Source organism: Oncorhynchus tshawytscha, linkage group LG30, assembly GCF_018296145.1.
Source record: "Oncorhynchus tshawytscha isolate Ot180627B linkage group LG30, Otsh_v2.0, whole genome shotgun sequence".
Lineage (NCBI taxonomy): Eukaryota > Metazoa > Chordata > Actinopteri > Salmoniformes > Salmonidae > Oncorhynchus > Oncorhynchus tshawytscha.
Window position 1 is genome coordinate 29098587 of NC_056458.1, and position 11979 is coordinate 29110565.

The 11979-nt window shown below is 40.1% G+C and overlaps 1 protein-coding gene across 1 annotated transcript in view; it reads right to left on the reverse strand.

The window, feature by feature from the left end:
* Positions 1-2092: 2092 nt before the first annotated feature.
* LOC112229095 (protein turtle homolog B-like) overlaps positions 2093-11979 on the reverse strand; it is a 188928-nt gene continuing 179041 nt past the window's right edge. The window contains exons 19-20 of the mRNA XM_042309595.1: positions 3900-4030; positions 2093-2809 (exon numbers count right to left, since the gene is read on the reverse strand). Coding sequence (XP_042165529.1) covers positions 2595-2809; positions 3900-4030 — 346 coding nt within the window. The 3' untranslated portion in view covers positions 2093-2594. The remainder of the gene's footprint in view (positions 2810-3899; positions 4031-11979) is intronic.

Sequence of the window (11979 nt, forward strand, 5' to 3'; positions counted from 1 at the left end):
TTTTGATATTTGTTTCATTAGTCCATTTTTGACAAAGTCCCAAAATGTTGACTATGTCAACAATGAAGTAATGAAACAGATAACAAAACATCATTTTTTTTTTGGGGGGGGGGGTTACCTTTAAGTGCCTTTATTGTACAGTATCAATAATATACCCAATGAGGGAAATGTGTTAATATACCCAAATCAAAGTGCCTGATTTACATAATTCAGAGAAATGTCAAACCAACAGTGAACCAAACAGTTGAACCAAAACATATGAGCAATTGGTCTCCAGTGCACAGCAGCACCTGTGTTCCTACATGTATGGGTGAAACCATTCCAAACACCCCTCTCATTTTCTGACTATCACCAGATCACCCCCCCATTGCCATGACACACACAGTTCAGCCTTGACGAGCCTAGATATGTCTATATCGACATGATAATACAGGCCAATTTTTAAAAAAGCACCCTTCAATGACAGGAAAACACATTTAAAAAAATAAAAACTTTAGCAGCTCTGCGTAGCCGTTATTCCACAAGAAGCTCCTCCATTGATCTTTCCGAAGGAGAATAGACAAGTGTCGAGACATTCTTCTCATCACAGCCATGTGGAATTCCAAGCACACGAAGACAAAAAGATGCCAAGGCTACAAATAAAGCAAATGGCCATCAAAGGCAGTTACTTTCATAAACAATTGAGAACAAAATTATAAAAAAAGACCCCCAAAAAATAAACAAAACTGAAGGGGGCAACCAGAAGAAGCCCTATAAAGGCCATCATAAGCCCCTTGTTCATCGAATCAGGCCCATATGAATGAAAAAATACTATAGTATACTATGGCACAAAATCCTATCCTCCTCTCATTACAGTACACGTGATGTTTTTATTGATTAAGGAAGTTGTAGTATTTTTGGCATTACTATAGTACTTTTTAAATAGGATATGGAGCCCTCGGAACTATTCACAACGCTACAGTAAGTATAATAGTACAAGTGAAGATGGCATCAAATAAAGAGAAAAACAAACATTATTTAGCAAAATGGCAAAAGACAAACTTTTGCTCCAGTGCAAACTCCTTTCCCAGACGATGACACAACCAAAGTCCAACCTGAATAGTAACTGTGTTGTGTAGAGTGTGTGAGGTTGTATGCCTTGAGAGATATACAGTAGCCTAGAGTGTAGTACCTGTTCTGTTCAAATGGAGCATAATCCCAATGTAATCCCTTCCCCTCGCCCTATTCAAAATAGATCTATGAGCTTTTGTGCTTACTTTATGAAGGATCTTCCCCATAAGGGTATATACTCACCATTCCTTTATGGGGTTAAGGGAGAATAAAATTGAATGAATGTTTATAAAGAATAACTAAACTGTACAATTACCTTCTAAATGATTCCAAGAGAATACTTGATGATGGATACTGTATGTCCACAACATATCAAATATGCGAAGCATAACATGCTCCATTTCCCTAATAGCCATTATGAACACTTCAGTTATGGTGTGTCAAAAGACCAGAGCCCGAGGATAGATTTTTGATCTGCATGATATCATTCTACAACTTATAGTAGACCTACATCGACCTAATCAAATGTTGGTATATATTGTTACTGTCATGTTCTGACTTTTATTTCCTTTGTTTTGTCGTTATTTAGTATGGTCAGGGCGTGAGTTGGGGTGGGCAGTCTATGTTTGTTTTTCTATGATTTTGGGATTTCTATGTTTCGGCCTAGTATGGTTCTCAATCAGAGGCAGGTGTCATTAGTTGTCTCTGATTGAGAATCACACTTAGGTAGCCTGGGTTTCACTGTTTGTTTGTGGGTGATTGTCAGTTGCTTGTGTCAGCACAGTTCTCATTATAGCATCACGGTCGTTTATTGTTTTGTATTCAGTGTTCAGTGCTGAAATAAAATCATCATGAACACATACCACGCTGCATTTTGGTCCGCTCCTTACGACGATCGTGACAGTTACCAATTGGATTTTCACATTTGGAGTTATTAAAATTGTGTCAAATTTCAACCAAACCCTGCTTAAATAAGTTATAAGATCATAAAAAAACATACACGCCAATACAGTTGTGTTCAGCTAGCTGAGCCTCGTTGTGGTGCCATGTCCTGTGCTCTGAGGTATATTTTGTAGGATCTGAGTGAGAACCCTGTGTGGATGGGAGAGTCTCTGGGAGGTGATAGAAGGCTAGCAGAGTGAGGCAGGTGAGGATACTCGGGTGAGCAAGGTGCTGTAAACTGAGACCTAACTAGGCTTCATGGGCCGTTTTTACAATGGGCTACGCCTGTACTGAAGTATAAAGATGAGATAGAAAGTGAAAACCTCAGACGGGTCATTTTCCAAATGGTTAGAACATTTGTTTCAAAGTAATCTATGTTGTAGCACACAGTATTGCTTCTCTCAAATTAAATGTTTTGCACTGGAGTAAAACTTTGGAAACATTGGATTGCCACTGTTTTACTTTCAACTTCTTTTAAAAAAGGAACTTAAATCCATTGATTGATGCTGGGGAATGAGCAACGCTTTAGACTGAGAGGTCATTTTCCAGGTGGGGTTTTGTGGCATTTTGGGGGAAGAGTGTAACCTGACTCCCCCACAGTGTCAGAGGAGAGTGGCATGGTCTGGGTCCATGTTATCCATGCTGGCCAAAATGGCCTTGCGGTCCTCCCGGGGCGGGCGGCGGTACAGCAGAGCGGAGAAGCGGGCATACGGGTCCTGTCTGACTGGCCGTTTCTTCTTCTTGCGGAGGTAGAGAGCTTCTTCGGGCTGGAGTACCTGAGAGGTGTAGTCCTGCTGGGTCTGAAAGGTGGAGACACCTGGAGGATGGGGATAGCGACATACAGGTCAGAGGTAAGCGAGCCCTAGGTCAGGATAAGAGGGCAGAGGTGGAGAGTAAGGGTCCTGGGTGCTATCAGACAGACATTGGGACGGAAGGTGAGGCATTCAAAACACACAGGAAACCATGGGTCAGAAAAAAGGGTGGTTGAATTAGAGAATGAGCTCAGTTCCAATCCAAGGTAAATACTTTACACTGTACAACTCACCACACCACACCACCACAATATGGTTATTTGCGCACAATACTCTAGGAGAGTAGATACTTCCCAATCAGCAAAATGTAAACGTTACTCGGGTTACATCATCATAACGTCCCCATCCTCAATAATAATACATTAACACATTTGGATAGCTACAGTAGGCTTTAGGTTTAGCAAATGCTAGCTAGCCAACAGTCCATAAAATGCATTTCAATGCCAGATGAATGACACTATTGGTTTGAATGTTTCAAATTCATTAAAGGGCTTCTACAATGTGGCACCTACATGTTTGGGACCAAAATAAGGTAGTTGTTGGGCAACAAAAAAATTATCTTACAATGGTTCAAATAAGTTAATGAGTTAGAAATGCAACATGAATAAGTGAGACGTTGAATTGTATGAGTCAAAAGATAAATTGTATTAACTGATCATCTACAGTCATTTGATACCTGTGTAAGTATTATTAGAAATTATGTCATGACTATGGAGAAAGTTGGTGTCAAAGTTAGGTTTCTGGAGAACTGCAGAACTCATTGAGGGAACTACCTTGGTGTTACCACCACTACGGCTGGGTATCAGAGATGGGGAAAATATCACACCATGGTACCTTAATCACACCATAGTGGCGTGCCACTGAGTAGATAGCATCGTATGATGCATATATGTAATTTGATTGCCGCCTGTAAAAGAGAAAGTCCTTGTTAATCCTGCTGTGGTGAAGTCTCTAAAAATATATATGGCTACTGAAAACAAATCTGAGTCTGCCAGACACAATTTCTGTCATAAGAGCGGTATGCTACAAAATGTGCATGTTATTCAATCATTGTCTTACGTCAGGACCATACAACCACAACGCCAGAGGACTCACCTGTTTTTCTTCTGGACTTGGAGCTGTTGTTGTTGACCACCATCATCTTCTTGGCCTTTTTAATACGTTGGTACCTCAATGCATCAAACCTCTCAGACCCCGCAGGGGCACTCGGCTCACCTCGACGATTTCTGAATAAAAAAGGAGGGAGAAGACACGTAACCCTGAGGAACATCTGTCTACTGGACCTCTCTGTCTGCATGAGAGGCCCTCAAAGTCCAAAGATCAAACCTTATGAGTTCTGCTTCACATTACATTATAAATATTTGCACATGTTATTTTCAGAGGGGAGTGAAAAGATATATATATAAAATAAACCATACAAATGGAATTTGATTTCAAGCTTAAGTGTAAAGAGCAATACTTTCTTATGGTTTATTTTTACCATTTTTATTCTGAAAAGAACAGTTGCAAATCTGAAACAATATTGTCATTTGTAGAACATGAACGAGTATCCCTATCCAGATACCGAGGCACCTTAAAACGGCAGCCCACAAATTCTGTCACCAACACACCAGTTCCTCAAAAGACACGAAAACAAATAGCATTACAAAGGGGCTGTCCTCCAGACTGTGGCTGCAGAGAGAAAATGAAGGCTTTTAGAAGAGGGGGAAAATCACAGCTGAGCGACAAAGCATCATCAATATGTATTCATAGACATGGATACTGTCTACAATGGGCTTCACCAAGCTGACAGGGAGAGATGGCGGGAGGGGAAAATGGCTACTTGGGAACAGTCACATTACGAAAAATAAGCCAAAACCAAAACGAAGCACTCGGACAACAAACGTAACAAGAGTTTATTCAGATATTTGTTTTTTGGGGGGGAACTGAATATAAATATTTAGCGATGGCATGCATGGCAGTTTCCACATGGAACAGGACTTTAAAGGGGAATACTCTGAAAAGTGGTCATGTATGGCTCAGTTGGTAGATCATGGCGCTTGCAACGCCAGGATTGTGGGGCTGATTCCTGGGGCCACCCATACTTAAAATGTATGCACATATGACTGCAATTCGCTTTGGATAAAAGCGTCTGCTAAATGGTATATATTATTATATAAAAGCACTTCATAGGACTGTGGACCTAAAACCAGGGGTGCTTGGTCCCCCTCACACCCTGGGCCAATGCTACTTTCCCCACAATATCAAGAAAGTGTGTCAACAGTTGTGGAAGGACACTTGCTTCACATGGTAGTGAGAACTGTTCTGCAGTCCAAACTTACAAGTGTAATTAGGTTATTAGCGTGTTTTGTTTCATACTGACTGAAGTTAAGGGAGTTTCGACTGCCAATCATATAAAATATTTCCTAAGAGCATGGGTCCAAAATATTTAATTGGTGTATTATACAAAAGCACCTTAAGTAAGAAAGGATAGTATGTCTACTGCTTGAGAGGAATGCTAAGAATGTAACAAGTCAAAGAGGACATAACAAAGTGCCCATTGCCACAACCCACAAGACTAGACGAGAGAGACAAGCTATTACAGTCTGGACAATCTATAATATAACATTGGGTAGGCTTAGAAAAAGGCAATTACAATTGTAATTGTCTTTGTCAGATACATATATATTTCCTCTGATATCTACTGCTTATTCTTAATGAAGACACAAAAGAAAGCACAAAAAAGTAAGGATAAGTGCAGCTAAGCTGCCAAAGTAACACCATTTTACATAATAATGCTTCTGTGGTCAACAGAACAGATAACATTTTTGTCAGGGCCTTGCTTGTGCAAGGACTTTCTTTCAGCTTTTTATATGTACCTGTCAGCTGTCATGGTAATTAACCAAAACATTCTTCATCGAAAAATAATGTTGTAATAGTGTTGTTAGCATTCATCTCAAGCATGCAGTTGTGTTAGTGATACAGTGCCTTTAGAAAGTTTTCACACCCTTGACTTTTTCCACTGTTTTTTTGTGTTACAGCCTGAATTTTAAATTGATTAAATTGAGTTTTTTTTTGTCACTGGTCTACACACAATAGCCCATAATGTGAAAGTGGAATCTTTTTTCTGAATTTTTGCAAATCATTTAAAAATGAAAAGCTGAAATGTCTTGAGTCAATAAGTATTCAATCCCTTTGTTAAGGGAAAGGGGGATACCTAGTGAGTTGTATAACTGAATGCTCTCAACTGAAATGTGTCTTCCGCATTTAACCCAACCCCTCTGAATCAGAGAGGTGTGGGGGGCTACCTTAATCAACATCCACAGCGCACAGGGAACAGTGGGATAACTGCCTTGTTCAGGGGCAGAATGACAGATTTTTACCTTGGGGATTTGATCCAGCACCCTTTTGGTTAGTGGCCCAACGCTCTAACCAACAGGCTACATATGGCAAGCCTACATAAGTTTAAGAGTAAAAATGTGCTTAACAAGTCAAATAATGAGTTGCATGGACTCACTCTGTGTGCAATAAAAGTGTTTACGTTACTTTTGAATGACTACCTCATCTTTGTACCCCACACATTAAATTATCGGTAAGGTCCCTCAGTCAAGCAGTGAATTTCAAACACAGAGTCAACCACAAAAACCAGGGAGGTTTTCCAATGTCTCACAAAGAAGGGCACCTGTTGGTAGATGGGTAAAAAATAAATAAAAGCAGACATTGAATATCCCTTTGAGCATAGTGAAGTTATTAATTACACCTTGGATGGTGTGTCAATACACCCAGTCACTACAAAGATACAGGTGTCCTTACTAACTTATTTGCCGGGAAGAAAGGAAACCGCTCAGGGATTTCACCATATTTTCAAGCATAGTGGTGGCTGCATTATGTTGTGGGTATGCTTGTAATCGTTAAGGACTGTGGAGTTTTTTTTCTGGATAAAAAAAAAGGAAGGGAGCTAAGCAAACAGGCAAAATGCAAGAGGAAAACATGGTTCAGTCTGCTTTCCACCAGACACAGGGAGATTAATTCAACTTTCAGCACAAGGCCAAATCTATACTGGAGTTGCTTACCAAGAAGACAGTGAATGTTCCTGAGGGGAAAAGTTACAGATTTGACTTAAATCTACTTGAAAATATACTTGAAAATATATGGCAAGACCTGAAAATGGTTGTCAAGCAATGAGAGCTTGAAGAATTTTGAAAATAATAATGGGCAAATGTTGCACAATCAGGTGTGGAAAGCTCTTAGAGACCTACCTAGAAAGACTCACAGCTGTAATCGCTGCCAAAGGTGTTTGTACAAAGTATTGACTCAGGAGTGTGAATACTTACGTAAATAAGATATTTCTGTATTTCATTTTCAATCAATTTGAAAACATACAGTACTAGTCAAAAGTTTGGACACACCTACTCACTTCAAGGTCTTTCTTTATGTTTTACTATTTTCTACATTGTAGAATAATAGTGAAGACATCAAAACTATTAAATAACACAAATGGAATCATGTAGTAACCAAAAAAGTGTTAAACAAATCTAAATATATTTTATATTTGAGATTCTTCAATGTAGCCATCCTTTGCCTTGATGACAGCTTTGCACACTCTTGGTATTTTCTCAACCAGCTTCATGAGGTCACCTGGAATGTGTTTAATTTAACAGGTGTGCCTTGTTCAAAGTTAATTTGTAGAATTTCTTTCTCTTCTTAATGCGTTTGAGCCAATCAGTTGTGTTGTGACAAGGTAGGTGTGGTTTGGTAGCCCTATTTGGTAAAAGATCAAGTCCGCAATAAGGCAAGAACAGCTCAAATAAGCAAAGAGAAATGACAGTCCATCCTTACATTAAGACATGAAGGTCAGTACATGTGGGAAATTTGAAGAACCTTGAAAATTTCTTCAAGTGTAGTCGCAAAAACCATCAAGCTCTATGATGAAACTGTCTCTCATGAGGACCGCCACAGGAAAGGAAAACCCAGAATTACCTCTGCTACAGAAGATACGTTCATTGGAGTTTACTGCACCTCAGATTGCTGCCCAAATAAATGTTTCACAGAGTTCAAGTATCAGACACATCTCAATATCAACTGTTCAAGGGATACTGTGTGAATCAGGCCTTCGTGGTTGAATTTCTGCAAAGAAACCACTATTGAAGGACACCAATAAAAATAAGAGACTTGATTGGGCCAAGAAACATGAGCAATGGACATTAGACTGGTGGAAATCTATCCTTTGTTCTGATGAACCCAAATTTGAGATTTCTGCTTCCAACTGCCGTGTCTTTGTGAGTAGGTGAACGGATGATTTCCGCATGTGTGGTTCCCACTGTGAAGCATGGAGGAGGAGGTGTGAGGGTGCTTTGCTGGTGACACTGTCAGTGATTTATTTAGAATTCAAGAGACACTTAACCAGCATGGCTACCACATCATTCTGCAGTGATACGCCATCCCATCTGGTTTGCCCTTAGTGGGACTATAATATATTTTTCAATAGTACAATGTCCCAAAACATACCTCCAGGCTGTGTAAGGGCTATTTCACCAAGAATGAGAGTGATGAAGTGCTGCATCAGATTACCTGGCCTCCACAGTCACCCGACCTCAACCCAATTGACATGGTTTGGGATGAGTCGGACAGCAGAGTGAAGGAAAAGCAGCCTACAAGTGCTCAGCTTATGTGGGATGTCCTTCAAGACTGTTGGAAAAGCATTCCACATGAAGCTGGTTGAGAGAATGCCAAGAGTGTGTACAGCTGTTACGAAGGCAAAGGGTGGCTACTTTTAAGAATCAAAAATCTAAAATATATTTAGATTTGTTTAACACTTTTTTGGTTACTACATGATTCTATATGTGTTATTTCATAGTTTACGTCTTCACTATTATTCTACAATGTAGAAAATAGTAAAAATAAAGAAAAAACACGGAATGAGTAGTACTGTTTGATTGGTACTGTATCTAAAAACATGTTTTCAATTTGTCATTATGGGGTTGTGTGTGTAGATCAGTGTTTCTTAAAGTATGGGTTGCGACGGGACCTGTTAATGGTGGGTCGCGACGTAAATGTATAATTATTTTATAAATTACTGGAATTGACTTGGCCAAGCGCAACTGCAGCTCTCGGTTCATTGCGATCTCTGTTTAGCAGCGGTCTCTGCTCAGTTTGGCAGCTTCTCGAGTGGGAGAGGTATTGGGAGATGCCCGTGTGCTTCGCGGTTTACCGGATCTTTTTCCTGCAGTTTTCCGTTCAAGCCACTGACTTGTTATTTCCACTCGCCATCACTCACCGCTGTAATGAAATGGACTCATGTTAGCCACAAGTTCTGCCTGTGCTCAATCGTAATGAAACGCAAATACAGTGATGACTTTATGTCTCTTTCATACAAACTTTGAGAAAAAACGAGGAGCGCCCACTGTGTTTTGTGTGGGGAAGTGCTTAGTAATGAGTCTCTCAAAACGAACAAATGAATAAAACGACACGTCCTGACCAAACATCCAGGCACAACATAACGGTAAACCCAGGGTGTTATTTCAGAACAGGGCAGAATGCTTCAGGAAACTGCTTCGAAAGTGGAAAAGTAAGTCAACTAGCAAGGCATTGTTGTCATTTTATAACAGGTGATGATAAGCAGAAATAAGGGAGTACTATCTCTCATAGTAGTAGATATGAGTTTCTCTTTCAAACAATCCCCTGGCCTTGTAACGTTACACAGCTAATAGCTAACGTTAGCCAAAGCAAGGTAACATAAACTCACCCCATTCCGTACAAATGTGCATAACCACGACATTCAAACGAGGCTTCAAAATCGGGGGTGTGAACTAGGTTTCTATTCAAGCATTGATCGACATGGTAATGGCTCTATAGTATTGGAGAAAAGTTGAATAAACGGACCCTCCGTTACATCGGGACATGTCATGTCGCAAAGTACAGCACACATAAAGCAACTATTTCTGTCTTACAATCTCTCTCCACCAGGTGTAGCACTTCTCTCATCCTTTAAAAACAAGAAATGGTAAGGGGGGGATACCTAGTCATTTTTTGCATCATCATTGCATGCGATCATCATTGTCAAAGCCGCTGTTTACTTTATTAGATCACTTTAGCACCACCCTATAAACCGCCCTTCAAATTCGACACAAACCTTCAAATAGTCATGTAATGACACATTATATAAACTCTTTATAGTGTTTTATTTACATTTTAGAGGCGATAAGGTGATAAGTTGGACAGATCGAGTGAAAAAAAGCAATTTTCCCTCACGACATCTCTCCTTCTCACTATCATGCATTAGTTTTGCTTCCCCACCCGCCATTTTTAAAAAGACCCGACGAGGCTCATTGCCTGCTTGAATTATGCAGAAACGGGCAGCGTGGAGGTCATGTAATTGATTCTGTTGGAAAGGGGAGAAATTGTGCTTTACAATGGTATTGACATTACAGTTGATCTGGAAGTATTATGTTTTCTGGAGGCGCTAAAATAAGGGCAATTGTACGGACCAAGGCGATGTACGAGTTTACGTTAACTAGCTCCTGATAGTGCAACCCTAAGAAACAGTACAGATGAAGATGAAAAAGTATCAGGCCTTCTGTACAGTTCACTGTATAAATTATTGTTGGAAACAAGTCTAGCTTGGAACTGTTGCTGTTAAAATACAAGTAATATTTTTTTCATTCTGAACTGGAATAAACTGATTGAAGCAAGATGCTTTTTGAGGCAAACACTCACACAGTTCTGGGTTTCTCATCTGCAGCAGGAAGCGGTCTCCTGTCTGACTGAGAAAGCAGTAGATATTCTGATCCAGTTTGGCACCACATACCTATGCAAGTCAGAGTTCTCAAGTACAGAAACAGTGTCAATGCTGACCATGACCTCAGTGTTGCACTGTCAAAAACTGAGCCCACCTCTCATTAGGACTATGTGTATGTGTGTGTTTCCTGGTCTACATCTGTTTGATGTGATCAATCAGTTTATTCCAGTTCAGAATAAAACATATGTATTTTAAGAGCAACAGTTCCAACCTAGACTTTCTATCAACAATAATTTATACAGTAAGATGTACAATAGGCCTGATCATTTTTTTTCTGGACTGTTACTTATGGTTGCACATCAAAAAGCCTGTGTGTGTGTGTGTTCTGTTATACATCCTGTGTGATGTGATCAATCCATGTATTCCAGTTAAGATTGAAATTATTTATTGTACTTTAACAGTTCCAACCTAGACAGGTATGTAGGAGTATGTAGGATTGTTTTTAATGGGGAAAAATAATAATGAAAATATATTTATGGGTATTTCATTGTTATTTGTTTTTGTCTATATTGCATTTTTGGGGGGCAGAAGGTTCTAAGAAATGTACCGATATTTACGTATAGTTGCATATTTTACTAAGCTTGGGTCCCAGGAAAACACAGAATTTTTCATTTGGTTTCCAGGCGGAAAAAGTTTAAGAACCCCTGGTGTAGATGGTTGAGGAAAAACATCCATTTTGTTTTCAGGCTGTAACACAATAAAATGTGGAATAAGTCAAGGGGTATGAATACTTTCTGAAGGCTTTGTATGTGTCTAACCTCCAAATCAATTATCATAAAGGGTGACATATGCATGTTTATGTCAGAATGCATACATTATTGCAGACTGTAGGACTCAAAATGCATAGTACTTTGAGAAAAGGAAAAAAGGAAATGCAAGTTGATTGGAGTAAACAAAGCAAGAGCGAAAGACTCGTATTCCCCTTTAAAGGACGAGGTGATTCAAAGCCCCACCTGCTGCCCCCCCCTTCAGACATGGATCCAACCCTTACCTATTGTGGTGTAGAGGACCTGGTCACAACAACGCTGCCCAGATAGCTGAGATCAATCAAAAACAAAGCAGGTAAGACTCCAGGAGCCATCAAGAACCACCAACTGCCCCTAATCAATAATGATGGAGACATTGCAACACATGAAAGCGGACAGATCCCTGCAACACGCTTTGCCCAACAAGCCTCCCTGGGAGTCAGACCAGGGATGTCCTGGGAGCAATGGAGGGGTGGGTGAGGGATGGGTTTGGGGTGGAAGGTTCAGGGAAGAGGCAGTTCATGCAGTCAGGTTACTAAGGACGAGGATGGACCCCCCTGTGCCTGCTGAGATGGACTCTCATAAAAGTACCCTCTGCATGATAAATACCGAGTCCTAAAAGGCCTAAGAGTTAGACACAGCAATGGTGTTT